This window comes from Penicillium canescens, assembly GCF_028828765.1.
Source record: "Penicillium canescens strain IBT 15451 chromosome Unknown utg000004l_segment0_segment0, whole genome shotgun sequence".
NCBI lineage: Eukaryota > Fungi > Ascomycota > Eurotiomycetes > Eurotiales > Aspergillaceae > Penicillium > Penicillium canescens.
In genome coordinates, this window is record NW_026703966.1 from 4,724,428 (window position 1) to 4,752,348 (window position 27,921).

Genomic DNA, 27,921 nt, shown 5'->3' on the forward strand with positions numbered 1-27,921 from the left:
TAGGCAATAGGCAGTATTAGCAATTCAGCCAATAAAACTAAGGGACACAACACACAGAAAAAGCCTGTTGATAGGTACTCATACTGCCTGTGTCTGTAGCAGACGACTAGAACGGCTTCTGTGCTGGATAATGAGCAGAAATTCGTGGCCTTCGGCGAGATCCCCTAGGGGCCAGGGCAAGTCGTTCTTGATCGCTTCGAGAGCTGCGTTGGGTTCATCATGGTCGACAAAGAACCCCGTGTCTACTCCAGAAACCATCTCACTCTCATCCTTGAACAAAGTGCCATGCGGCTTGGCGTCGCGGATGTAGGAAATAGGGGAGCTTTTGAGAATTTCATCTGCCTGCGTGACAATGTAGTCGAGCGGAACCCTCTCGATAGCACCACAAACAACCTTCGCCGCAGCGAGACAAGCGGCAGGGTGGGAACTCATGATCCCGTAGATATTATCAGTGTCGCACCTCAACGCATTCAGGAGGGTTGTTGCAAGTCCAATGTTGCGGAAGCTTTTGTCCACAACAAGTTGAGTGATCCAGCACACCATTAAGCCCTTATGGCGCCATCTGCAAGCAAAAGCATGTCCTGCGAGGGTCCCATCGACAACCACTCTGGCATAAGCAGTCGTTGCGGTAGAAGGCAGGTACTGTTCTCGCATGCGGTCGGGGGACAAAGCCACGCGCTGACCTGCCGAGGATAAGCACTCAGTAAACAAGGTAGTGTTGCCGTCAGAGCTTACCTGCTCGCTTGGTTTGTTTGCCCCATACTCCGTAGTTATCACGAAATAGAGCGGCGGCTTCCTTCAGCTGATTGTCGGTAACTGCGAACCCAGGAAAGACGTTGATGTTTTGATCAGCCATTCTGACGAGGTGTGGCCAAGGGTTGAAAGGAGTAGTCATGGCTTCTGATGAGGGGGTAACGAGTTGGCTAGGCAGGCGTGTATGGGAAGGCGCGTAAGAGAGCTGGTTCCTGTAATGTGGAAGGAGCTTTGGATTCGCAGGAACGTGGGGATTTCGTAGTTATTACATATAGATTATGTTCCCGGTTAGGACTAGCGCCGCTGTGTTTAGGATGTTTCGTTCCCTTGAGATTCTTTCGAAGACGCGTATATTTCAAGTGAATAGAATGAGTGCTCGCATCCTGGTATCTTCTAATTAGTTTTACGTCCCATATAAGAGCCTTAATCGTTGAGCAGTAACTATTTCCTCTTCGACGCCTATCTTAGTTGCTCCCACCTCCCACTTCTACTGCGGGGAACAAGAAAAATAATGCGTTAACTGTAAGGAGGCACGAGCAGTAATCACCCGCCCTAAAAACAGACAAAAGATCTGCTGCGCCTGCTTCCTCCACATTTTCGAAACCGAAGTCCACGAAACAGTTACTAGCGCAAACCTTTCCTACCCTGGTGAGCGAGTGGCGATCGGCGCTAGCGGCGGCAAAGACAGCATAGTCCTCGCCGTAGTTCTTAAAACACTAAACGAACGATATGATGAAGGAGTCAGATCTACAGAATGACTCCGGGAAAAGTGATCAAAATCAATGATAGAAATAGATGAAGATGATGAAAACTAGCTGCCATGAAGCTGTCTTTTATAGCTTCATGGGACATAGATCAGATCACAAATGAGAAAGCAAACTGACAAATGTGGAAGCAAACAGCAAACATAGAGAGATCGGGTGAAGGCATCTCATCTATACACGCATAATAGGGGCTCAGTGAGCATGAAGGCATCTCACATATGCCAAGGAAGAAAAGTCTCATACATGCCAAGCATAGGAAGATCTGTCAAATGGAAGATAGGACTGCATGAAGCATGAAGCCAATGCAAAGATAGGACTGCATGGCAACTGCATCACGATATAACTATGGCCTCGATCTCTGTCTCCTCTCGATCGACGAGGGTATCCGCGGCTACCGCGACGACAGCCAGGAAACTGTGAAGCGAAACGTAGTGTAGTATGAAATGCCCCTCGAGATTCTCGGCTACGGCGAGCTATACGGCTGGACCATGTATTAAGTTGTTGCGTAGGTTGGGAATAAGGGGAACTGTACCTACTGTGGTGTCTTCCGGTGGTAGGCATTAGATCGGGGCGCTGCGCGGCTCGGTATCAAGTATGTTGTTACGAGGCATAATGCGGATGATGTTGCGGAGACTGTTATGATGAATCTTCTTCGGGGGGATCTGCCGCGACTTTCGCGGAGGACGAGCATTATTACGGATTCGGGGGCTTCGGATATTAAGCGCAGTAAGCCTCTCAAGCATGCCTATAAGAAGGAAATCGGCTTCCTTCCCTAGTGGTACGGAAGTAACCGTCGCCCAGAACTCTGGTGTAGCTAGACGTTGCTGGCTTGCGACACAGACCCAGGGGGGAGGGGATTGTTTCCCGCAACAGAAGCCAGTGCCATCAGGAGCACCAACGCACTCCTCGTCATAGGTCAATCACACAAGAGCGCGTTGGGTTCACCAGATCAATTTGGGCGAAGCCTTGGGGGGATTCTCTGCGGGATAAGCCAAGGCAGACAGAGAGATGGGGGCCATCGTCGGAGAGCTGGTCATTGACATGCGGAGGAATCGTGCGACGCCAGAATGCAGAGGGCATCCTGGAGTTGGCTGGTCCGGAGCAATGGCAAAAATGCCTCAGCAGGCGATCGCAACGCGACCAGTGACGGCGGATTAGGATAGCAGGATATTTATAGAACCACGCACGCGGCGTAGGAGGGACAAGGGACGCTAAACTGAAAGTGATAGGTCTAAACTCGAAGTCATAATTTCAGTCACCCTCCGATATGGTGTAAAAGGAAGCCCAGGTGGAATGGCCATGGATTGTCGTAGTCATAAATCTCGAAAAACGTGGTGTTTCTATATCGATATTTACGGCAATTGAAGGATAGCGCTAGTGTTCAAGTTGTACTCCGTACCTAGTTAGGATTAAGAAACGCTACTAATGTATCGAGATAGCTTTTTAGACTACTTAGCCGAATAGTGCTGATAGAAGTATCGAGCGCTTCTATCATAGGTGCAGATAACACGTTTATAAAAGGGTGAATAGTAAGGTATAGCATCTATATAAGTATCAACCTTTAAAAACGTCTATCAATAGTCTAAGAATTGCTAACTGAAATTGGTCCGACTGTAAGTTCGTTGTGCGTTGGCATACTTGCTTTTCTTTTCGGGATAGGGTATGAGTTACCCGCATCAAACATGTACCTGCGTTTCCCGTTATTTTAAACTACCTTCTCACAATTTTCCACTCTACCTGGGTGTAATAACAAAACTAAATTCGTGAAAATAATTGGCATCCTCTCCATCTAAAGATGATATATATATAGTATGTCAGCATTAACAATACTAATTTGGAACTTAGTTTTAGTGAGTGATAATCAAGCATTAATCATGATGTCAATTTATGGCCATGAAGCATTCACTATGACATCGATTATGAAAACGTCAACTCCATATTATCAAGGAAATTTCAACGTTCTAACATCATTCTCTTCGTTATGGCCCATCCATTTGCTTCTACTGAAGGTGTTCTACCAGTCCCAATTTGTCTTTTATGCGGGGCGAAGATCCATATGACGGACAATTTGGGAATACCCAGTTCAGGCATCGAAGGAGCCTCGAGACTTGACAAAAAGCATTGGAAAAAACTCTGGAAGCCCGGTCCGGAACATTTTATGATATCAGCACACGAGGTAGAAACTGCCTACATCGATAGGTTCCCTCTACTATGGTCATGCTTATATCGAGCTCGTAAGCCTCTAATAAGTGAATTCTCATTCAATCATCTCCGGTCTTCTAATTAGCTCAGTTATCAAGGATTCCGATACTAAGTACCACTTGACTGGTATCAATTCGATGGAAGATTGGCAATGGCCTTACTATGCTGTCAATGACCCTGCAAAAGCAAGAATAACTGGGAAGAAAAACCCCGACTACCATACACAGATGTTTACCCAATTCTATGCTGCAGATATTAAGAGACAACCTAAAACATTGAAAGACAAGACAATCGGATTTGTGATCCATGCCCACTGTTGGGCCCTGTTCGATCGAGTCGAAGGCCTAAGATTTAACAATACCAACCTCGCTAAACTTGTCCGAATTTGTCGAAGATACTGGCGGGAAAGCAAACGGTGGGGGATGTCCGGAGATGTACCGAATGTCTCTCAGAGTCCACTTATCGTGCCCGCAATTCTACAAGCTATGGCATCCGCCGAGGCCGATTACTATCACCTAACCTCTAGTCTCGGCATTCTTCCATTAGAGCTTAGGGTTTTGATCTCCGAATTCGTCTGCCCTATCACAGATTATACCATGAGTGATGTTCAAAATTTGAGAAATATGCTCTTAGGGTTTGGATGGAAGTTACCTAAGTGGTTCTGGCGAGTGCGGGTAGACGAACGTTTGTTTTTTGAGTTGGGGAAATATAGCGAGAACCCGTCAGTGGATTGGAAAGTACGGCTTGAATTTATGATTCTTACTGCAGATCGAACTAGGCTCGGTTCTAGTGGTCTAGCAAACCGTGAGCGGATTCTTGGGATTATGCTTGCTCTTAGGGATGCCTACACAAAGTGATACATAGTTTAGTGAGGGGAGGGGGTCCTATTAGGCACATGTTACTGGATGTCTTATCATGTAATTAGCCTTTGCTTTGCTATTAATATGCGTATCGCTCCAAACTGAAGATTAAGCACGTTCCAAATATTCAAATCGAGCTTCCTGGCTTCCCGTTTTGCATGCTTTGCTCCGTCAATTTCTCCTAGATCTGGCATGTGCAGTAGATCGACCCTTATACCTAGAGTACGCTGCCCAATAGCGTTCTCTTCTTCACTAGGTACTTTATCTATGTGATATTGCGAGTATTGTGCAGCTTCTAGCCATTCGATGGATAACAGTATACATGTAATCCATGCAAATTCTTCTGTTTATCTTTTGTCTCGCCATTTACACATACCCAGGCACCTAGGTAGGTATTATATATGTTTTACCGTAGGGCTTTTTGTACAAAGCAAAAAGAAGGTGATACCTACTGTAGTGGGAGAAACACGCATAGATCTGATTAGATGCCTTGGGCATCTAATCTCCCAGATAGTCTCATAGGCCTCACTCACCACAGGCACATCGCAATATCATCTTATCATCTACCGTCATTTCGCTATTCTTGTTCATCATGGCTCCCACTGTACTATTCTAGACCATTTACACTGCCCACCATCCTCAGGTACAGGACATCACTCTTTTCTGCCGTCCTGTCTGTTATGTCAGACCACCAGCGCGCTCTTCCTACTTCACTACATAGGGGTCACTAAGTCTTTACCCATTGCCGTTTTCCCACCAAAAATGACCACGTTTGAACCCTGTATTTTGTGTAACCTATAGGGTAATAATATTTTATTCAGCTTTACTTAAAAATATAACTACTAAATCAACAAAAAACTTCTTTCCGAATAGTCTATCATATATAGTTGTTAAATAGTTACAGATTGAAATGTTGGAGTTAGTTGGAATGTCAATTATATATAGGCGCCAATACTAAACTCGCGATTTTGAACTTTTGCTTAGGGTTGAGAATAAACCCAACGGGGCAAAGATTTCATGAGCTGCATCAATGATTATCGCGAATGTGGTCTAAAATAAGTTGGACCTGCTCGTAATTTTCCTCCAGGTGCCACAAATTCCCCTTTTTCAATCTCCGTGGATTCGGACTCCAATTGAGAACCGATTCGTTCACATCATCGTACTTGTAAACCCTCATATATTTTCCTACCGCAACAATCCCGTAAACAGGGCTACGGTCTGAAGGACGGCGTCTGCCATGGGTCGACGACAAGTACTGACAGAGCTGATCTACTCCTTCCGCCCACACAGAGGCGTGTGTCTCGTACCCAGCTCTCTTGCACTGTACTATCAAGAACTTGTCTGCAGTAGAGGAATTTTCTTGATAGTGGAAGGTATGCAAGTCGGAGTATCCCTTCTCTCCGGACTGTGCGGTATGTTCATCCTGCGGGCGTGTTATGTAGCCTTCGGACACAGGGAATTGGAAGCTCAAAATAGCGTTCCATACACCATAGACGATTGACTCTGGGTCGTTTCGTTCAATTCGATCAAGCTCCTGCGCTATGGCATGGATGGAGCGATACTTAGACCAGTTAGTGGGTTTCATATAATAAAGTTGACGGTGTATACTCACTGAAGACATGATGATAGCTTCGCTGGAGAAGGAAGAGAAAGTATTTTGATCTGAAGTGGTAGATATTCTGCAATATTACACGCTAAGACATCTTTTGCCTTTTTATTGCTAGCTTACAATCTAGTATTGTTCTTGAAAGCATTATTCTCGAAAAACATTTCAAGGTTATTGTTGAAAAGCATCATTGTTGAAAGTATTATTCTCGAAAAGCGTTATTCACGAAAAGCGTTATTCACGAAAAGCGTTATTCACGAAAAGCATCATTTTTGAACAGGCAACTTTTTGAATTGTTAGGATTGATAAAATCGGGAAATGTAACGTCGTGTAATTTCCTATTGAGAGAGACGAGGAGGGAAGAAAGAGAGTGAGAGGGAGAGATCTGCCTATGTAACACTACGGGTCTGACCCCCACGAGCATCGCTCTCGACATGAATATATCAACAGACAAGACATTCATCACTACTGTGCGCGAAGGCAGATGCCTAGTTGCATAATAGTATCAATGGCATATCATTCACCATTGTCCCCGGATTTGGAAATCCTATTGTCCAATCTCGAGATTCAATGTAGACATTTTCATTGCCCCAACAGAAAGCAGAGGGGTGTTGGAGCCATTGCCCTGCGACTCTCTTTCTGCCATTCCTCCTGGTCTCTCTTTTCCGTGGTTTGCAGCAGATCAATACACTTGTTGGAAGTCAGGTGATCTGCTACTTCCGAATTCTAGCTCTCTCCGATCTCTCCTTCTTCCTCATTTTCTCCCTGTTCCACAGATATCATCAAACAGAGACACCACTTTTATCTTTGAGATGCTTCCAGAAAGTTGGTTAGTGAGGTCGATAGCCGGATAGAGGGATGAGCTCAGACATTGGTGAGTCTTCACTCCAGTGCTCGACAGCATACCTTTCGTTGCTCTGTTGGTGAATAGAACTGTCATATCTCGAACTCGGACCCGGAAATTAATTCGAGTTTCTGCGGACCTTCGTTGATGATCTTCTTTCATTGGAAGGAAGGCGTATGCAGGTCCAAAAAGTAGGACCCTGAAGAGATTACCGACACCCCGGCTCGTTGCAAGGATATCGAGAAAGCCAATACGAGATACTTGTATTGTTCCTTCTGTGAAAGAAAGTAAAGCCGCTTGCTCTGATCTTGTGGTCGCCTTTTTTTGAAGTGGTCGACTACCTCGCCGTTGATCTTTATTTCTTTTAAGGACAAGATTGTGTGGAAAGAAGAGTGCATAGTACTGAGGTGTAAGGCGGAACTAAATAGAGCCGCCACGCTAAGAGAAAGAGAGGTAAGAAGCGCTATAGATCCGATTGCACTAGTGTTGGACTTGTTAGGTGTGTTTTCCGCTGTCTAATAAGACGTCTAAGAAGAAAAGCTTGATACGACCGTGATTCCTATGATGATCAAACCATTAGAGACAATTCGGTTATGTGCACTATTTGCAGATTCTCTTGCCGCAATTCTTTTATTCTCTTAGGCAGCGGAAATTGTTCTGAGTGCTATAGCAACTTCTCTTAATATTTCCTCTTCGTCTTTTCTATCCTTAACCTTTTCTAAGGGTAATAGAGATAGAGAATCTTTATTAAGCTATAGCTCGCGTGCTCTATGTTAGATAGCCGCGCGAATAGTGAGGGGGACGTATTTAGCGCTAGCTTTGTCTATACCCCTAAAGTCTAGACTTATACAAGGTATTCCTTAACCAAGCTTCTAGGTGTCAATAATACCAAAATTGGCTCTCTCGAGTAGACTCTAGGAGGCACTAGCAGCTGCGTTAGACAGAAAGCTTAAGTAGATATACCACATAAATAGGAAGTGAACTAGGTAAGAGACGGCGTAGATAAGAGTTACAGCTAATCGCGGATAGCTATCGATAGTCTTTTCGTTTGTGAAAAACCTATTATATATCAGCGTCCTAATAAGCATTAGGAGCATTAGCCAGAGGGACGACCATTCCCATCTTAGCAACTAAATAACACTCCTAGTCAATAGGGAACCGCTAGTAAGCTATATGGTAGGACGCTCTTCTAGACCTTCTAGTATAGCGGCGCATTCTAAAGTACCTTTTGCAACACGGCTGTGGTAATTGTCGCTAAGCATCTTTCCTAGGTAGAACAGTTTAACCTAATAAGACGTTAGCAATATTGCGACATTTTTTGGTTATATATAGCGTTCGATAACCTATTGTAAAGAACTAGAACTATCTAGACTAGGCACTTCTAAGCTGCTGCTAGGCCATCCTCTAGTCAGAAGCTCACTTAGATTGGTTTCAATAGGCTAAGAAGGATACATTGACGCTGTCGATATTAATAATGCTCGTCGTATCAACAGATCGTAGATCAATACAGTCAATGTTACCGATATAATCGCCAAAAATGTTTGGATCAATTTGATTACCAGCGGTTAGCTCATGATCTCAATTCCAGCTAAGCTAGCTACGCTGTCTCGAGTATAACTAGGCACTAGGCCAGTTAGCCACGCCATGATATGCCCCACGAGGAAGATAGCCAAAATTATGATCGTGGTCCTCATGACAGTAACTTTTCTGCGTTCACTAGTGGTAGGAAGCAGTGGGCCATGACTAGTTTCTTCGCCTCTGGTGAAATATCTCATCTTTATTATTTCCTATGTTGATTGAGCCGCACTGCCTTGCGCCTAATTCGGGCTATGTTGTAGAACGAAAGCCGGGGATTGGATACGTGTGGAGGTTGATAATGATAGCCACAGTCTATGGCACATGCTTCAATTATTTGACCAGCGGCCATACCGCCTCATCATGCGACCACAATTACCTCTCATGTTGCCTCGTATACGTATCTGGCTGTGGAAGGTCCGAGCTGAATATAAGTACTACCAAGCTAGTCCGGTAAGGCTCTGACTCAACATTTGCGCAGAAGACAATCGATTCGCTGACAGGGCGCGAGCAAGATGATGACTTTGCTGCGCAGTTTCAAGTGCTTTGTGACTGGAGGAGAAGTTTACCTAGCAGGTGGTGGCGGAGCTCGGTGATCCGAATCAATAGGGAAATTGACTCTCGCGAGAATGTGCAGATGCGTGGAAAGAAGGACGAACCCTGGGGAGTAAAGCAAAGGGCAACAACATGTAGTTGCCCACCTTTAGTTCATAATACCACACATTCTTGTTCATATCATCAACATCCGATATGGTGTAATCCGGGGGGACAGCGGAAAGACCACGGTTGTGCGTGGTTTTGTGGGAGATAATCGTGGTGATTCCGTATAGGCGGTTTTATAGATGTAATGAGGACTAGCGCCCCATGTCCAACTAGGTTTAGCGCATGATTGTCCGGGTCTTGCTGCATGTCTATAAGCCCGGCGGCTTCATCATGGGCGACAACTAACTGATTGCCAAATTGGACTTTCATTACGCATTGATTGCTATTATTATTATTTTGGCTCGCAGTGGTTAAGTATCGTAAGCTCCCCCTCTACCTAGATCTCAATCAAGCTTTCTCCTCCCCTTCAAGCCCACCGCAATCGAAATGCGCTCCCCAAAGCCACTAAAGCGGGTTAGAGACTGGAATGCATTTGTCCGCTAGCCGGATCCAAAAGTCACGACTAACAAAGTCTCATCTACGAAGGAGCGGTTGAAGGGAATCCATTTTAACTTTCAGAAGTATTATACCGTTGCTTATTCAATCTATATGCTTTAACTAACTAACGAATATTCAGATGGGTGCAAGAACTTGACAACAAAGACTATAAATATTGGCTTGAAAATATCACGCTAAGGATTGTTTAAGGCTTTTTTGAGTGGTATTTAGATGAGCATGACATAAACTACAAGTCTAGCTTCATGACAATTGTGCGTTTTTTCAGAATGTACTGGATGGAGGAAAGAGGCCTTTGCCTATAGAAAGGACATTAGTTCGGTATGATTTCTACAGTCTGACCCTTAGTCCTTTACTTACTTAGGAAGCTAGCCTAATCAATGGCCATAGAGCACGACCTTGATAAGACCGCGAAAGAACAGCCGCCCTTTAGCATTAACGAGGTATTTTTATCACGCATTATCTAGTGGTAGCCTACGATATAGCCTTTCCTACGGTCCGGGTTCTTTTTCAATTGAACACCCTACGGAAAATGATGGTCTCGACCTTAGCCCGACCTAGAACCCTCGTATTGTCTTCCTGTTACGAGGAGGAAAATGATGCGCTGAAATGGAAAGATATTGACCTATATATGGTCAAACACCCCGAATATCCTGATGCCCAAGTTCTTCTTATGAGGGCTAGGCACAGGCTCAACAAGGAAAGAGAAATCAAGGAGCCCCGTGAGTCCTAGTCTTATGCCACCAATTATGATTCATTCTAACCATCACTAGGCCTACATTTACGTATACTGAAAGAAACGACAATCTCGGACTATGTGTTATTCAGGACATACTTATGTCACTCTACGTACTTGATTTCCTCTGCCGGGGCGAAAGGAGAACCCATCGAAGGTACGTCGGTAGATACAACATGGGATATAGATCCGGGGAACGAGAAGTGGCCTCGCCGTAGCCATAGCAGTGGTAGGACGATGTATGATGGATGGAATAGTCGAACTTCATTAGACATGATGTATCAGCCTATCCTGGATCGGTAACTCTGACGCTATGTACCTCCCTTGATTTCTTGGTCAAGAGACATTAGAAGTTCATCTTCTGCTCGTACTCCTCCGGCGACAAAGATAACACTTCTCTATGCTCATCTCGCGTGAGCTTTCTTGGACACTCGCTGATTTTCTCCTCCACCGCAAGCATTGCAAGTCTTCTTGCAGCTTCTTGAATACCAGCGCTCCGCATAGTCTCAATGACGGTATCGGTAGTCTCTGGATCAATGTATTGCGAAGGGTCGGCCCAGAGAATGTAGAATAGCACACCCGGCTCTTGGATAAAGGCAGGCTTATCAAGAACCACTGTAAAAAAGTGATGAGGTTGCGGGCGGGTAGAAACGTCACGGCGGAGCTGAGGTAGTGCCCGTATGACCGAACCCGCCTCAAATTCATGGGAGGCGCCAACATCGAATCCGTTGGTTGGAGCGGATATAAGGGAAGACAAGGAGGAGCCAGGAATCCGGAACTCAAAATAAATTGTTTTAGAGGCAGGGAGCTGAGAGATAATGCCAGCGGTGAATGTGCGTGCAGTGGTCTCTAGAAGGGCGGTCTTTTCTTGTTCGATATTCGCGAGGAACTGGACGTAGATCACGTATTGAAGATCGTGTTCCCTATCCGAAGAGTTGTTCGTGACTGTGACAGTGTTTTCAGGTCCCAATATGACACGAAGTACATTTGAGTCCACGGATTGGACTTCTGCCGTTTGCTGTTGCTGCTCCAAAACCTCCTGGATATCTTGTAAGGTCGGATTTTCCTCTGACCGTGTAGGCGGAGGCAGTTCATAGAGTCCATAATCAATTTGCCCATAAACATATGTCGAATAGACTCCGCTAACAAGCTCTTTCATGTTGAATTGCATTACACTTTGATCTGTTGTAATATCCACCTTGATATCGCGAATTTCGGGATTGACTGCAATTCCCCTCTCTGAAAAATTTCGAAGCTCACTCGCCGGACTGTCAAGACGTTTAATCATGTCTAGCTTCTTCACTGCGGGCGGAAGACTCCGATCGAAGCTAATCCACAAGGGGCCTGTGCCGTGATCATTGTCTTGGAATGCACCCTGGAGGTAGCTCTTCGAAGTGAGAAGGAAACAGAATCCCGACATAAACTCATCGCCGAAGCCAGTTTTCATCGTTGGAATCAAAGGGGGAAGAGACTCGTCATAGTCGACTTCGCGCTGTTCGGCTTGGAGACGCTTGCGATGGGCAACTTCACGACGCTGATGCTCCACGCAGGCCAGACCATCCGGTGGGTTGTAAGAGTAAATTTCCAAAAAGGGAGGCCAGCTGAGGTCAAAGCAAAAATATTTATACAACTTTTTGAACTCCTCTGGCTGGATAGGAGTCGTGCTGTATACTTGAAGTCGGTAAGCTTCACCTTCCTCCGGCCTATAGAACTGGTTTTCGTTGGCAAACTTCCCCAGAATGACAGTGTTGCCGTCATGGTCGGCATATTCCCGCTGAATCCATCGTCTAGGTTGTTCAGATGGATCCCGTGCAACTTGAGCTGTTCTCGCCATGATTGAAAGATAAAAGGTGGTTGAAAATGAAAGTGGGGAGGTTGGAGCTCAAGTATTATTATCCTTAAGACCTAAGACCGTATCGCCAAGAAATGATAAAATGACGATCTGCATGTTCCTACAATGTCGATCCTGGCCCACAAACCATTTGTTTAGCTGTTTTTATGTTTTTATTTTTGTTTTTATTTTTTTGTTGTTTTTATGAAAAGATTGATACACCTTTTTCCTGCCTGTAATATTAGTAAAAGGTAAAATAAGAGGCGTCTGGCGCTATCGGCCTTACGGTGCAAATTACTTCCTAGTTCTACTCAACATATCTATATTCAGAAAAGAAATAAGAAGAAAGAAAAAAATACAACATTTCTAAATACATGGTCTTCTCCTCTCACCAAATAATCGCTCAGAGACCGAGGGCACCATAGCCGTTACCTCCCCACATTTCATACACGCTGGCCTGGCCCTGGACGGCAGCCAGGTTCTTTGGGAACGTCGCATCGCTAGGACTGGCGCCACCTCCATTATTCATGAATTGAGTGATGAAATTGTTGGCTGCCGTGATTTCCGTCTGTTGAACCTGGGGGATTTGGTTCACGTTCTGGAGATTTGTCTTCGCAGTTATGGCCCAATTGCTATACTGTTGCTCAACACGCGCCAGGTGTGTGTCAATCCAGTAGCACCACAACGTTCGCATGCCCCAATTTGTGACACCATTTACTTTTTGTGGACGCCCCAAGGCCTTCCGAGTGCGCGTAGACCCGTAAGTCCGTTCTGGAGCTTTGCCCCAGTAGTTGTCATCGAAGAACTTGCACACCCTCTCAATGCCCTGTGAGGGTGCGGTCCACTTGGGCTTGATAGTGGGGTCCTTGAGATAGGAGAAGGCAGCGAATCCCTAGAAAATGTCAACAGATGGGCTCCTGAAACATGCAAGGGTAAGAAAGGCATGGACTCACATTCACTACACCTTGCATTCTTAATTGAGCTGAGTGCCTGTCACCAGTCGCGACGTTTGCACCTTGCACAATCGAGCCTTTGGCATTGTTTGCACCGGCATAGAACAATGCCATGAGGTCCCTCCTGTCAGTGCCCCCCAGTTCAGCGGCTGCATTCATAATCCAATTATTAGGGCTATTGTCCGTTGCAGACGAAGGGAACTTCCAGCCCGCCAAATCGATACTTTCATGGGAATCTGGCTCCCCAAAGACGTCGGAACACCACTCGGTGTTGGGTTGACTAAATCCTTTAGGGAACGGGATTGGTCCTCCGACATATATAAGGGGTTTTCCATTGCACAGCCACTCCAGGAACTTAGACACAAGTTGGGCTTCAAACACATGATCGTTCTCAAACTTGCCGCCAATAGGAACCCCATTAACACTGTTGCCAGTGTTGTCGATAGGGAACTGAGCGACCTCCGGGCCACATTGGCCGGGGGTATTTCCGGCGCCCTTAGGCATGTACCACTGTTTTCTCGGTCAGATTTCTATCAACATTGATAGGTGAAAATTACTGACCTGTGCAATGCCATTGAGGGACTTGAGGTTACCTGCTGAACATTGTGGGTATCTAGAGAACTTAATGTCATCGTTCATCCAAGATAGTGAGATATACTTGTCTCCATTCGCGCGTTTGGCGAGAGAGGAATCAGTACACCTTCCACCATTCGATGGTCCGGGGTAGAAACAGACATCTCCGTCACGCTTGCTGATAGTGTCATCGTCATTGTCTTTGAAGCTGCAGACGGGACAGTCGATTCCATTAGTGTTCGAATTATTACTGGGACACTTGAGGAAGGTGTCAGGAACAGTAATAAGAGGTCCCAGGCTGAAAGCGTCGCGCTTGTTCAACCCGTTGCCACCCGCGCTAACGGAGCCGAAAGGAGAGACATAATCACCAGAACGGGGATCGATTTCATCTAGAGAGCGACGCTTGTTACCACTTCCGGCACAGCTTTCGGGTGTGATTGCCTTTCGAGGAACAGAGGCAATAGGGTATCTGGACTGTCCACCCCATCCAAATAGATCAGGTGCGTTGAGCTGGCAATAGATGTCCGATCCAGCATCAATACCATAAGAGAATGGACAAGAGTCATCAGAGTTGGTTGAGGCAGAAGCCTGGGCGTGCGCAATAGTGTATGCGTCGAGAACAAGGTCCACGGTTGCTTTATCCACGCCCCAGCGCTTGTCAAAGTCAATACCAAACTGGACCGTCGGCTTGAGATGGAGCACAATCTCTCCGCGAGCTGTTATACTCGCTTCAAACTTGGGGTCGCCGAGAGTCTGCGTGCCATCATAGTCAGGTTCATCAATTGCATCCGGCTCGTATTTGTCAGTTTCTGGGTATGTTTGTCTGATATCCCATTTGGCAACGGTAACCTCGGCCTCGACGTGACCTGCAACAGTGAATTGAGCATCGGCGGCAGCATAGACAGCGAGGTTGGGACCAATAGTCACAACGCCTTGAGTGAAGAATTAGTCTCGGATACCAAGTCGAATCTGGGGAACTTACCTGGAACACGGAAAGTAGCACCTGGGAAGTCATCGAGACCAAATAACTTGACATCTCCCGAATTATAGGTGAGAGATGCGACGGCATCAAGCTGGAACTTGGCAGTCACCTCACCCTTGTTCTTGAAGAACAGGTAAGAATCGCTCAGGTCAATTTCACCGTCACCAAATGTTGCAATGATAGTCACTCCAAACGACGTGTCAACCTGAAGGTTGGCATCCACGGTGGCGCGAAGGTTGGCTTGTGCCTGAGCTGGGCCAACGGGACATGGTCCAAATTGCTGATCAATCAAGATCACCTCGAGTTTCTCTTTGACGCTGTGGGTGAACTCTTCGGTGTGTTCCGCTTCTGATACACCGATAAGGTTGGCCAGCCAGGCAATGGCACCCTCACCGAACCACCGCTTGTGAAGCTCATCGCGATCCAGCCCCCCAAAGTGATATGCCTCACGCCATTCTTCTTCCATCCAGCGCTTGGGGTTCTCATGATAGGTGTGGTCACGCTTGCGCTTGGTGTCGCCGGGACGGTCAACAACTGAATCCCAGTAACCCTTTTCATTACTGAAATCCAGACGCATCTTGCTGTCACCGTAGGATCGGGGAACGCGGCGGAAATTATAGTCATATGTCAAATCATATACCTGGGATGAGCCCAGATCCCGCTTGGCTAAATTCTCAGGAAGTTCTTGGTTGTCAGAGACACTGAAGCTCTTGGCGACGGCGTACCTGCCGGGTCCGCAGGAGTCGGGCATTTGGAGAATGGTGCCTGGAACCCCGTGTCCGAGATGAATCTTATGGCACAAGCTGGTCTCAGAGTCATCTGTACAGATAAGTCGCACAGTTTGTTCCTCTTCGCTGTCGGTATTGACGCAATCCATGACTTCCCAAGGAGAGCCGTCACGCTTGTCCAAGCTGACTGATACTTCATCCGGTGCGGTAATTACGACAAAGCCAAAGGAAGCAGCGTTGGGGTCCTCTTTGGATTTAGACTTGCCAGTTCCCCAGGTGTCATCCACTTTGAGGTTGAATTTGGGGTTTCCATCATCAGGAGGAGGATCAGGAAACAGATAATCAAGGGGGACTGGCATAAAGAGACTCTCTCCACTAGCAGGGGTGCAGCAGAAGGCACGAGATCGAGATGTGTCCATGGGCGAGCATGTTTTTCCGCCACCGTAAGGGCTATCAGTGAGTTCGACCTCATGTCCAGTGGCGCAGTGACCATCATCGCAAGAGTAAGGACCCTTACCAGTCGTACCCGCCCAGTAACAATCTTTCCAGTTCTTAATCTCTTCTTTGCCACAGCAATACAGCTGTCGGTTTGCAACGTCAATATCTTGGAGGGCGTCAGAGAGCGCCTCCCCAATAAGCCCGCCGAATTTTGCAATATCGACGAAATCTGATGCAACGGTTCCATGGAAAGTGAGCGGCTCTTGGTCAGACCGGCAGCTATCTTGCCAGCCACAGTTGATACCACCGCCATCGGCGACCTCGGGAATCGGGCAACAATAGAACTGACGACCATCGACACAGTATCCGTTGCCTCCATTGACACTGGAGGAAATGGCGACCTCACCACCGTGGCACTGACCATTGCAGAATTGTCCAGTTTCACCTCCGCGCCAATGGCAGGTGCTTGGATCCGGGGCTGATGCAATGGGACAGCAAATCTTTTGGGGAAGGTCGCCGAGGCCGCACTCAATCGTTTCAATTTCGATAAGACCGGCGCTGCATGAGCCTCCACACGGACTAGTCTGGCAGTCGCCAACTGTTTTGCTCTCCCAGTAGCTGACGTCGTTTGCGGAGTGGTCGCTCATCCTAAGGTCGGCGGGATAGATAACACCCCTGAGATCATCGAGATTGCTGGTATCTTGGTCAAGAGACCAGATGAGAAGTCCACCCAGTCCTTGATCGTTGGCATATTCGATCTTCTGTTGGAACGTTTGTTGGTCATCGTAGGAGGCCCATTGGTCCTCGTTCCACTTGAAGTACTTGACGGCGGCCTCCTCATCATAAGTCGCGTTGACGTCTTTCGAGACCATGATGTCAGTTAATTCACGATATGAGAGCGTGCCGGAATTCTTGGTACAGGGCCCCTCCATGCCACCACCTTTGAAGTCACAGCCAGGGTGCCAGCAGTCCTTGTCTTCGAGTTGGAAGGTACGAGAGTAGAATGCCAGACCAAAATTAACCTTTTGAGCAGGGACCTCATTTCGCCAAAGCAAGTCCATGGCTTGTTTGATCTCTGTCAGGTTGGTGTGCGCCAAAACATGACTGCCGATAGGGTCATCGGCGTCCCAAACTCCGTGAAGATCATAAGACATGACGTTCACGTAATCCGCGGCCTTAGACATCTCTTTAATGTCAAACCAGCGAAGATACCTATCAAGTAGGTCAATAAGACGTCAAAACTATCACAGGGAATTCAGACTCACCAGTAGGAAGTGGGGGTTGTGAAGGAAAGTTCATATTTCTTATCTTCGGCATCAAATGCCTTGCGGATATCCTGCACCAGTTTGACATAGCCTTCGGTGTTGCCAGTTGTGTTGGTTTTGGGAGGCTGACGATCAGGAGCACCAGGGTACTCCCAGTCAAGGTCAACAGCGTCAAAGGCATAGTGTTTCATGAACTTCATCAACTCATCGACAAATTTCTGTCTCTTATCCGAGGAGGATACAATGTCCGCAAAGACTCCTTGGGTGTCTGTGTGGTTGTTATTAAAATCCCATCCTCCGATAGAAACCCCAACAACCACATTAGGGTTTCTCTCCTTAAGTGCAGTAAAGTCGCTGAGGGTTGATTCATCAGCCTTAGGCATCGGTCCAACCTTGTAGGTGTCCGGCTCGATGACAGCAAAGGCATCTATACTTCGCATTAGCAAGATTGAAGTGAATGGCGATGGTCAGTGTGAACTCACAATTAATATGGGTCAAGTCCTCTACAGGAACCTGGTCCACGTTCATGCCAATACACGATTTCTGGGATTGCCAGGCCTCATAGTATCCGATGATACGTTGCTGAACATTACTTCCGGTAGCATTGGAGGATGGTTGGTCGCAACCGCTCTGGCAGCCTTTGCCTTTGTCGCAGAACTCGGAGGTGGTACCACAAAAGCCATATGGACTGCAGCAGACATTCAGTGGGCAGCCCTTGTGGGCAGGCACAGCATCTTTGCCACACTCGGCATGAGCATCGCAGTTACTCCAACAGGCATCGTTAGGAGACTCGTCAGTAGTTCCGCAGTACTTGTCGCCAAATCCACAATATCCGGATTTGGCGCAACATGCACCATTAGAGCAGGGGTTTGTCTTGTTGCAGCTATACGTATCCCCGGTAACTAGTCCATCAAGACCAGAAAGGGCCTCAGATACCACATTGTCGATGGCATGAGCGGAAACTAACAAAAAGAGAAATAAACATAGCAATGAATGAACGACTCGTCGAGTCATGGTATAAAAGAGTGTGAACGACAATTTAGAATGAGGGACTTGAGAGGGAAATCACACTCCAACGCGCGGGCTACCTCGCATATGAATACGGCATCGTCTTCCTGGAAAATCTGATACTCCATCAGTGGATACTGCAAACCCTTCAACCTCATTCCTGTATTGACTTGGTATCATTCCGTCCCGAGGGCCGTCAATGTTTTAGGGGGCCGACGGAGTTTCATTCATACATTTGGCGTATCGGATCCTGAGTTGTTGTGGAGCTTTGGTTGGGGCGAAGAGCATAGTTCGGCCCCCGACGATCAACCCTGGGGCCAGGCGGCATATAATGGGTCTCTATCACACCCCAAATTGTCGCGGACCCTTCCCGTGTAGGTCACACGAGCCCGGACGTCGTTCCATTTGACTAAACAAGCCGTCGAACCCACTCTACTAGCTCTTAGCTTATTCCTTCGCATGTTTCCAATTTCAAATTTCTCCCTCCTGTTTCTTGGCCCCGATGCTAAGATACGATCAGCTGCAAGAATCCCTAGACAACGAAATGAGTATGTAACAATCCCGGGGGGGGGGGAAATGCCGCAACACGGCATACAACATTATAGGCCACCAGGTGGGTGGGTTGGTGGATTGAGGGGCTGATTGTATCCATCGGGGCCAGCCATTGTTGAAGAGATTGTTCAGCTCGCTATTTCTTCCTAGCTAGTCCAAGTTATACGCCTTAGCTCTGTCGCCCTTTTCTTAGCTTTTGTCTTCACGCTTCTACTTCCCGAACAGTTCACTTGAACTTGGTCGTCCGGCATCAAAGGCTTCCAACAGTTGTCCTCGGGTAGTCACTCTTTCAAATTCCTGTTATTGAACTACTGTCATTCGTTAAACCACTCATTCTTTCACTAGAGCCTTCTCAGCATGATCTATCCGAGAATGCCCAGAGCACTCATCAGTGCTTCGTTCTTTCTCTATACTTTGGCCAACGCCAGCTTCGTTCTCTTTCCGAAGTCCAGCGTCGAAAACGCAGGCTACTCTGACGAATGTGTCGATGCTCTCTCCACAAACATCACCCAATGTAATAATGCCGTTTCTTCGTTTGATCCCAACACTGCCTACTCTCAGAAGATTCTAGCGTTGGGCTGTACTGATAAGTGTGGGTCTGCTCTGGTGTCTTGGGAGAAAAGCATCAAGGATTCGTGCCGTGGTGTGACCTATGTTGATGGTTACGGCAATAACGTTCCTATTTCCTCTGTTGCTTCTATCAGAAGCTTCAACTTTAACCAAACTTGCAGGCTGAATGAGGGCGAATTTTGCAACACTGTTCTGGGCAACCTGACTGTAACTCCGAGCAACTCGTCCGCCGCAAATGCCTGCAATGAATGCGCTCTTTTCAAGCTGCGTGATACTGCTCAATTCCAGTACAACGATGGACCTTTGGTCTACTCCAAGGGGATTTACCAGAGCTACACATCGTCCTGCCTCTTTACTGGGTACCCGTTGACAGTTACACCCACGACAACGCCCATGTCTCCTCCTGCTACATCTTCGTAAGACTCTGAATCTCATTTTCTATATTTTCATCTACTAATACCGGCCTAGCACTGGCCGCCCACGCCCCACAGGCTCGAGGTCTTCTTCAGCGCCAGCCAATACCCCTACCTGGACCTGCAGTGGCACAAAGTACAATATCAAGTCTGATGATACTTGCAACTCGATTTCACTGTCCCAGGATGTGGCTACTTGGCAACTTCTCATGGACAACAACCTGCCCGCCTATTGTGCTAAGTTTCCAAAGAAGGGCTCTCTTTGTATCAAGAATAAGTGTAATGTATACACTGTTCGGAGTGATGATACCTGTAGTTCTGTGTCTACTGCACACAACATCAGCACTGTCCAGCTTCGTGCCTGGAACCCTTGGATTGACACCGGATGCTACAACTTCAACCGCACCATTGGTACTCAAATCTGTGTGGATGAGCCGGGTCAGAAATATGTCCCTCCTGCCACTGCCACTACCAGCACGGGATCTTCTTCCGGTGCTAACTCAGCAGTCCCTGTTCCAAGCAATGCTGCAGCGAACACTACTATCAGGTGCGGAGAGTACTATGTGGTGCAGCCCGGTGAGGAGTGTGACATCTTCACGACCAAGTTCGGGATTTCTCTTCAGGACTTTGAAGTCCTTAACCCGGAAATTAATTCGAAGTAAGTCGAAAAGTAAACAGCACTCATTGACTTGACTGACATCTCTTAGCTGCACTAATCTGCTTTCCAACACAAGTTACTGTGTGCAACCTGTCGGAGATAGTAAGACCCTCTTCAACTACAACTGAACGACATCTTCACTGCTAATCGAGGTATTAGTAAATTCCTATCCAAATGCCCCTGGTTACAGGGGCCCGGACCCTTCTGTCTCAAAGGTTCCCTTCACTAGTGTCCCTGATTCCACATACGCTCCCATCTTTGTCAAACTCCCGCTCGCACCCAGAACCCGTGAGGGCTGCCTTACCTACGCAGATGGAAGCACCCTGCAGTATAATATGACAGGAGCCTCCGACTGCAAAGTAGCTGCCTACTTCTTCGAGACGACCGAGGCAGACCTGAAAAAATGGAACCCTTCGCTTGGTAAAGGCAGTGGCTCGTCGAACAGCACTGACTATTGCTCTTTCTCGAAGCAGTACCGGTATTGCATGGATTACGAGGTTGCTTCCTCGACGGCTGCTCCATCCACTACCCCTACTTCTACACCGGTTCCTGCTGCTACCAAGCACGCTCGTAGCCACATTCGCGAGCACGCTCACAAGCACTGAGGTTGAGGCCCCCGAGGCTCGAGACATAACGTGGGTTAGAGGCGATTGGGTTTATCTTAATTTTCATTGTCATATCACTGTCTCCTGTTATTTGAATATTCTATTCGATATGTAACAAGAAGCAAATTTGGAGAATTTAAAGAATTCGATCGGTGTAATGAGGAAGCTCATTCGAAACAGCGAGACGGATCACTTGAAGCAATATATCATGATTTTATGATTGTAGATACGCATCGAGCGCTTCCTACCTCTTCCAATTCCATTCAGATGGTTCCTCTTGTTGAGTAAGCTTTGACCTGCCATTCTCAATTTGCTTTAGCCACTTAGACATGGTATCGGTAGCCTTTCTATGGGAAGGCGTACCGGGCATTGACGGGTGTATGTCCGAAACCAACCAGTTTGGTGACTTTTCAGGCAACCGAATGCGGCCAAATATCCATAGCATGACAACATCCTAGGCCCACACGTCACATAGGGACCACGTGAGCGCCAGTCACGCATAAACTCGGGCGGCAGATACCAGGGTGAGCCGCCAGTCGGGGAAGGACAACCATCCACGAAGCTGAGGCCAAAATCGATCAAGACTGCACCACGAGCGGGACTATAAACGATGTTCAACCGGCGTAATAAGGAATAGTTATCACTCACTGGACGCCGTTTCTTCGAATCAACACCGGCATGTCTGTCTACACCCTTGACTTCTTGGCACACGTTCATATGCTCGATGTCCCCGGAGTTGACCGCTTTACGCTGAGCCATTTGCGCCGTCAGTGCTTGTTTTCGGTTCGCCGTGGTCTCTCTTATCAGGAAAAGTGCATCCTTGTTCCACTGTTGCATAAGCAGCAAGGCATCGAGTTCATTGAGCGAGAGGTGGGACTCCGAGACCGATCCATGTTTTTGCATTCTTTGCGTTCTTTTGTAGTAATCCCATAAGATAACCAAAATTCGTGTGCTTGTCTTAGCAACCTCTTTGCATGTCTTTTGGAAAGCGGGGATATAGGAATAGTGATACAGAGAGCTCAGAGCATCTTCTAACTTCTAAGACAAAATTGCGTAAATGACCAAGGAAAGACCCGAGCGGGATTTATCTGGGGAATCCATCTGGTAGGGGCCAGAATAGTCAAGTGTGGGATCTTTATGGGGATCTACCGAGTTATCGAATAATCTAAAACACTGTACCTTTAACCTCCTCACTAAGGAGGTAGAAGTTATTTCTGAAGAACTTAGGATGAAATAGAGAAGAATACATATAGCTTGTTCATTTCTATGTTTTCCAAACGTGAGGAAAAAGAAGAACTCTATTTATTCAATTGCGCAATACTTGTATACAGCCGATCAAACAGTATTTTAACTAATGAAGTAGTATATGAGATATACATTCAGTGGGCGGAAATCGTGGTAAAACTTGGGATAAGTATTATCTCATGATCCTTTTGATTCGTGGGATTATCAGCGTGGAAGAAAATCGTAGACTATTGATTGCAAACCAATTATATGGTAGTTGTAACAAATTAAGTATTATCTTAGATACAAAATCAATTCTTATTTAATTCAGCAAATGATTCAAGTTAGGGAAATGGTGGTAAATCTTAGGATAGGTATCATCCTTTGATCTTTTGGATCCTAAGATTATCAAAGTGGACGAAAATCGTGGTGTTTCGTAAGATACCGGTAGTCTAACGGACGCTTGATTTATAGGAATCGCCGAGAGTTGCTAAAGGATCGTGACATTTCTTACGATAGCAATTGTCGTATAATCTCGCCGTTCGTAAGAGAATCAGAGCTCGTGGAAACCGTGGTCTTACCTATAATAGCGATAATCAAAGGACCCTCGGGTTCACGAGAAGACTAGATTTTACAGAAACCATGGTTTTTCCTATGATATAGATAGTCGGATGATCGTTTGGTTCGTAGGAGCTTAAAGCGCGCGGAAACCGTGGTGTTTCCTAGGATCTACCTAGTCTAACGATGTCTAGGCTCCCCCGAATAGGCTTAGACTAAAAGAAAATCTATGGTTTTTCCTACGATAGAGATGATCAGAAGACCCCGGCCTTCGCGAGAAAATTATAGTTCGCGGAAACCGTGGTTTTTCCTACGATAAAGAGAATCGGATATTCTTTTGGTTTATAGGACACTACGGGCGCGTAAACCACCTAACTAATTAGTTTATTATTGTGCGGCCCTTAAATAGCCATTTTTATGGGATCACCTAGACCACGACTTTGACCTATAGGAACCACGGCTTTTGCATTTCGAAATAAGATTTCTTATATCGTAGGATACCCTAGTTACGTTAATGTGAAGAAGTAGGGGTTCTAGTGTTTACAGGATAGAGCCTGTCAACTAGGTAAGATGAAGATGCCTGGAAGCGAACAATATATTGGAGGAATACAGAGACTGATTCTTGGAGAACCGCTGGGTTCTCCGGAGCAGATTATTTAACATGGGGGATCAGCGTTACGGTGAGCCAACACTGACGTGTCGACACCTATATGGTGTCGATCCTCTGGGAGTGCGAGAGATCTGTGCATGGCGTCTGAGGATTCCGTTACACTCGAAGAGCAGAGTAGGACCTCTAAGAAGAATCTAGGGCGAGACTAAGATAAAAGCTACCTTTATATTACTATTTTTAGGGTATTGTGTTAGTTAAGCTTAGTCGTGCGGCCTAGGTTGATCTTTATAGACGATATACCACCGAATCTAATATGTCTTCTCCTAAACGGCCTTAAATCGACAAAAAGCTCCACTACCTATAGAATAAACGATAGATATAGGCGACTAATTCTAACTACTTTTCGGACGTTTAAGCTATAGAACTAGGGTAACTAGTCGGATAAGCGAATAGAGGGTGGATCGAGACCTCGGGAAACGGACAGCCTATACGAGATAAGCCTTAACATTTACTCGCTACGCTACTTTAGGCACGTCACAATTTAATAGGTCGATACTATTAGCGAGTATCTACGGTTCGATCTAGCTAATCGTCGGCTATCCTTATTTCGCTTTCCTATATTCTAGTAGTAGTAGGGCGTTACAATAGCCTATTTAGAACTTCGCTTTTAGCACTACTCTCAATACATAAACCCTCTTTCTAACGTGGCACTATATATCCTCTATTCCTCTACTTAGGTTTGTATAATTTTTTCACTCAACTCCGATCATGCCGGATAGTGCAAGAGAGCAGATGAATCTCGACAGTCCCAACCACTACCCGAAATTCCTGGCTCGGAGATCTCTAGTTACGTCTTAAAACTCAGAACCGCCCCTTCGGATTACTTCTTCCAAGCACCAAACCCACCCTAGTACGTGGACCTGTTCGACGCACGTACTGGGCCCTATTTCTTCTATGGCACGTTGACCGACCCGTCTATGGTTCGTGAAATTTTTGGGTTGGAAAATGAGCCCGAGCTGCGCCTAGCACGTTTATCGGACTATAAGTGCAAGTTGGGGGGCAATACCTAGCACTGTTGGATGCTCTAGACTCCCTGGTTGAGGGCGTAGTGTATCATGTTAAAACGGTTGAACATGGGGAGAGGCTTGCGGCAAATGAAACAAAAAACTACCAAGCTGGGGCCCTTGTCGCATCCGCTATACTGATGGGAAGAAGCCTGCGGACGATGTGGGGTATATATTCAAGTTCAAAGGGGATCAGAATGATTTGAGCGACGGAACATTTGACCTGAGGGTCTGGTTGGAAAGGATGGGAAGAGTGGCTGCGGTGACCTCAATGCGAAGAAAAGCATAACGTAAGGTGGATAATACATTAAATACTGTCGAAATGGCAACATTATCCCTGTTCAGTGGTCTACACTGAATGGAACAGCTATTCAACTGGACAAGGCGCCGGAAGAGCTATTGTGGAGCATATAACTATATCTTAAATCCGACTTAAACTATGGTGGTACCTTCCAATAAACCATACCAACCATGCTAGCGACTGACTGGCATCTTTGATGGATTAATTTTGTAGCGCAGATTATGAAGCTCCAGAGAATACCACAACGATGTGACTATAACTAACGGACTGCACGCCTACGCATCGTCTACGCGTAGTGCTATCACCCCGGGTTGATTGAGCTCTACTTGCCAGTCATTCTATAGACAGAAGACGAAACACGTAGGACGGAGCATCACGGAGACAAACGCCCACTTCGTTATCTCCAGTCCGTATAACGCTGCTGTTGTAGGAATAAACCGTATTTTATCCGTTTATCTTATCCTCTATGCCAATCATCGTGAAGCCAACGACGATTTCGGTCATAAGGCGCCTATAATGACAGGGCTAGGGATTGCGTAGATCCCGAAAGATACGTGCGACCGCGTCCCCGAGATCATACCACAACGATGCTGCTATTCCTAGAGAACTGCCTGTCTGCGCATCATCTACACCTAGTGTCACTATCACTGATTTGAAGGGGCTCTGCTAGCTAGTCGTTCTATGGTTCGAGATAGAACACAAAACGCGTTAAACTGGACTAGCAAGGAGACATATGCCCCCTCCTATCTCTAGCCCGTATGATAGGTTCCTTGTCCTTCTATCTCGTCTTCTATGCTAATCACTAATAGAACCAAGTAATGTAGTCATAAGGCGCCTTAGTGATATGGGGACGCGTAGATATCTAGAATAGATTGCGCGATACACTAGTGTATCGCGCACTAGTGTAAATCGAGGGGAGAGGATGTTTGCGCGCCGCCTAGGGCGTCGCCTCGCCGCTTTGTGGATCCGAAAGCCGTCCTAGGCCCCGGTATAACCGCCGCGAACTATTACAGTCATCTTAAAAAAAATAACTGTCCCTATTTTGTTACTTAACTACGCTAACTGAGCAAGAACCGGCTGACGCGACTCACGGCTGAGACAGTCTGATCAGTCTCTTAAACCGAGTAATCCGATCTAGTCATCTTCGGTTTTAGATTGAGGCTAGCGCTATTAGCCAGGGTCGACAAGGCTCTCGCGCGGTGTGTCGGCCCTAAGGCAGATTTGCAGTCCCGCTGCGTAGGGATGATTAACCTAAACGAGTGTAGGGCGAATACGCCTGCATGCGCGGAGGCCAAATATAGGTCGGCCGATTGACACCTAACGTTATGGTCGGGCCTAAGAAGGAAAACAGGGCCGGAGGAGGGAGGGCAGTTCGAATTGCAGACGTAGGGTCGCAGAAGAGCCGACGAGTCAGACATAGAAAAGGGGGTGGCGGAGCTCAGGAGCTCAGGAGCTCGGTGATCCGGGTTAATAGCAAAAATGCCTCACCTACGAGGCGTAGGAGAAACAAGGCGAAAAAGAAATTTGGGGCTGTTGGACGGAGGGGGAAGAGCAGGGGACTATATAGAACCACGCACAGGGAGGCGTAAGGACAAAGAGCGCTAAACCTAAGGGGTCAAGACTAAACCTAAGAGGGTAATTCGCAGTCCCCCTCCGATATGGTGTAGTGGCTAACATCGTCGTCTCTCACACGACAGCCGGGGGTTCGATTCCCCCTATCGGAGTTTCTTTTTTGGTTTTTTATCTTTTTTTATATTGTTCTGTTTTTTACACACATCGCTGTACTTTTTAATATTTGGAACCTAAACTAACTCATGGCTTAGATAAATCAATATGCCACAATCCAATATGGTGTCTCTTTAAGTGCAAACTATCCCGAGTATCAGTCACATGACCTTATCATATCTAATCGCAAAAATAAAAATTTCATAGCATCAGCAGAACTTCAACAGCAATACCTCAATTACATTTCAATCCGAACTCCGAGCGTGGAGAATTGAAAAAAATTCCATTTTTAAATTTGCAACCTGGTGCCACCTGAGTCCCATTTGTGGAAGCCACACGTAAAAGACAACCCCTCCACCACGACCGCGGGGGTATCAATCGCAAACCTCCAAAAAAGAAATCGCAAAGCCACTCAAGTCCTGAAAATACCACAAAACATCATCTACAATGGAACCCACATCTACAGCACCCCCGGCCACAGACGCCGCCTCCTACCTCGACCTCGCCATCACCCTCTCACTCAACAATTGGCCAGCACTCTCACTAGCCGTGCAATCGAACTGGGGCGGCCCAACCTCAGGCGACAAGCGGGACTGGCTATGCGGCGCGATCTCAGAGATGTTCACCGAGCGACCTGAGACGGACGCCATGGATCTGGAGGACGTTCTGATCCAGGTGATGAACGACGAGTTTGATGTCGTTGTGGATGATGAGAGTGCTGGGAATGTTGCAGATCAGATTATGGAGTTGAAGACGCACACGGATCGTGGGGATTTCGCCCCTGTTCAGCAGATGTGGGAGGCGTGGCAGAAGAAGAGTCAGTCGAAGTCTGCTGCTGGTCAGTTCCAGAAGGTTGAGGCCCAGGATGAGGATCAGGAGACTGATGATGATGAGAGTGAGGAGGGCGATGTTGACATGGATGATGCGCCGTCTTTGGTGCGGGCTCCTAGGGAGAGGGTTGAGCCTGAGATTGACGATGACGGGTTTACTAAAGTTGTTGGAAAGAGGCGGTAAATTTGGGCTTGTTACTAGATATGTCTGCATTTCTTTCGTTGTGTCCTGGGAGAAACCCGCATAGGATGGATGATACATTATTTTCCTTTAGATAGATGCATTGATGAACCATGATTTCTCGTCATACAGGTTGCTTGAGCTACATCCATAATGGTAGGAATTACAGGTATATCCTGGATCCATACACGGTTCAACCGCTTAGATTCATAGATAAACCAAAGTCTATGGCGTAATATAGAAAGGAAATGTTCATCATCGTCAGTTGAGGTGGACTGTCTGTGGTATCATTGCGACCTCTGCCCACCCATACCCCCTTTTCAGAGTTTCTCGCAAGCACAACACCGCATCGCT

At 46.7% G+C, this 27,921-nt stretch overlaps 9 protein-coding genes across 9 annotated transcripts; 4 read left to right on the forward strand and 5 right to left on the reverse strand.

The window, feature by feature from the left end:
• Positions 1–78: 78 nt before the first annotated feature.
• N7446_007155 (Acyl-CoA N-acyltransferase) lies at positions 79–856 on the reverse strand (the record flags this gene model as incomplete). Its single annotated transcript, XM_058515901.1, has 2 exons — positions 79–683; positions 736–856. 2 exons carry the CDS (start codon positions 854–856, stop codon positions 79–81), a joined length of 726 nt encoding a protein of 241 aa, XP_058373079.1.
• A 461-nt stretch (positions 857–1,317) lies between these two features.
• On the forward strand, positions 1,318–2,293 carry N7446_007156 (uncharacterized protein; the record flags this gene model as incomplete). Its single annotated transcript, XM_058515902.1, is given in 3 exon segments — positions 1,318–1,445; positions 1,955–2,070; positions 2,082–2,293. Coding segments are annotated over 3 exon segments (456 nt in total), but the record flags the coding sequence as incomplete, so codon positions are not given.
• Positions 2,294–5,606: 3,313 nt separating this feature from the next.
• Positions 5,607–6,200, reverse strand: N7446_007157 (uncharacterized protein; the record flags this gene model as incomplete). Its single annotated transcript, XM_058515903.1, has 2 exons — positions 5,607–6,140; positions 6,192–6,200. The coding sequence occupies 2 exons, from the start codon at positions 6,198–6,200 to the stop codon at positions 5,607–5,609; spliced, it is 543 nt and encodes a 180-aa protein (XP_058373081.1).
• A 2,767-nt stretch (positions 6,201–8,967) lies between these two features.
• N7446_007158 (uncharacterized protein) lies at positions 8,968–9,200 on the forward strand (the record flags this gene model as incomplete). The annotated part of the gene is made up of 2 exons (XM_058515904.1): positions 8,968–9,057; positions 9,108–9,200. 2 exons carry the CDS (start codon positions 8,968–8,970, stop codon positions 9,198–9,200), a joined length of 183 nt encoding a protein of 60 aa, XP_058373082.1.
• Positions 9,201–10,844: 1,644 nt separating this feature from the next.
• N7446_007159 (uncharacterized protein) lies at positions 10,845–12,332 on the reverse strand (the record flags this gene model as incomplete). Its single annotated transcript, XM_058515905.1, has 1 exon — positions 10,845–12,332. One exon carries the CDS (start codon positions 12,330–12,332, stop codon positions 10,845–10,847), a length of 1,488 nt encoding a protein of 495 aa, XP_058373083.1.
• Positions 12,333–12,732: 400 nt separating this feature from the next.
• On the reverse strand, positions 12,733–18,282 carry N7446_007160 (glycosyl hydrolases family 18-domain-containing protein; the record flags this gene model as incomplete). The annotated part of the gene is made up of 6 exons (XM_058515906.1): positions 12,733–13,221; positions 13,283–13,792; positions 13,844–14,787; positions 14,838–17,215; positions 17,269–17,695; positions 17,751–18,282. 6 exons carry the CDS (start codon positions 18,280–18,282, stop codon positions 12,733–12,735), a joined length of 5,280 nt encoding a protein of 1,759 aa, XP_058373084.1.
• A 918-nt stretch (positions 18,283–19,200) lies between these two features.
• N7446_007161 (LysM peptidoglycan-binding domain-containing protein) lies at positions 19,201–21,074 on the forward strand (the record flags this gene model as incomplete). The annotated part of the gene is made up of 4 exons (XM_058515907.1): positions 19,201–19,814; positions 19,897–20,469; positions 20,519–20,571; positions 20,629–21,074. 4 exons carry the CDS (start codon positions 19,201–19,203, stop codon positions 21,072–21,074), a joined length of 1,686 nt encoding a protein of 561 aa, XP_058373085.1.
• Positions 21,075–21,567: 493 nt separating this feature from the next.
• On the reverse strand, positions 21,568–21,977 carry N7446_007162 (uncharacterized protein; the record flags this gene model as incomplete). Its single annotated transcript, XM_058515908.1, has 2 exons — positions 21,568–21,675; positions 21,723–21,977. 2 exons carry the CDS (start codon positions 21,975–21,977, stop codon positions 21,568–21,570), a joined length of 363 nt encoding a protein of 120 aa, XP_058373086.1.
• A 5,026-nt stretch (positions 21,978–27,003) lies between these two features.
• N7446_007163 (pre-rRNA-processing TSR2 family protein) lies at positions 27,004–27,570 on the forward strand (the record flags this gene model as incomplete). Its single annotated transcript, XM_058515909.1, has 1 exon — positions 27,004–27,570. One exon carries the CDS (start codon positions 27,004–27,006, stop codon positions 27,568–27,570), a length of 567 nt encoding a protein of 188 aa, XP_058373087.1.
• Positions 27,571–27,921: the final 351 nt, after the last annotated feature.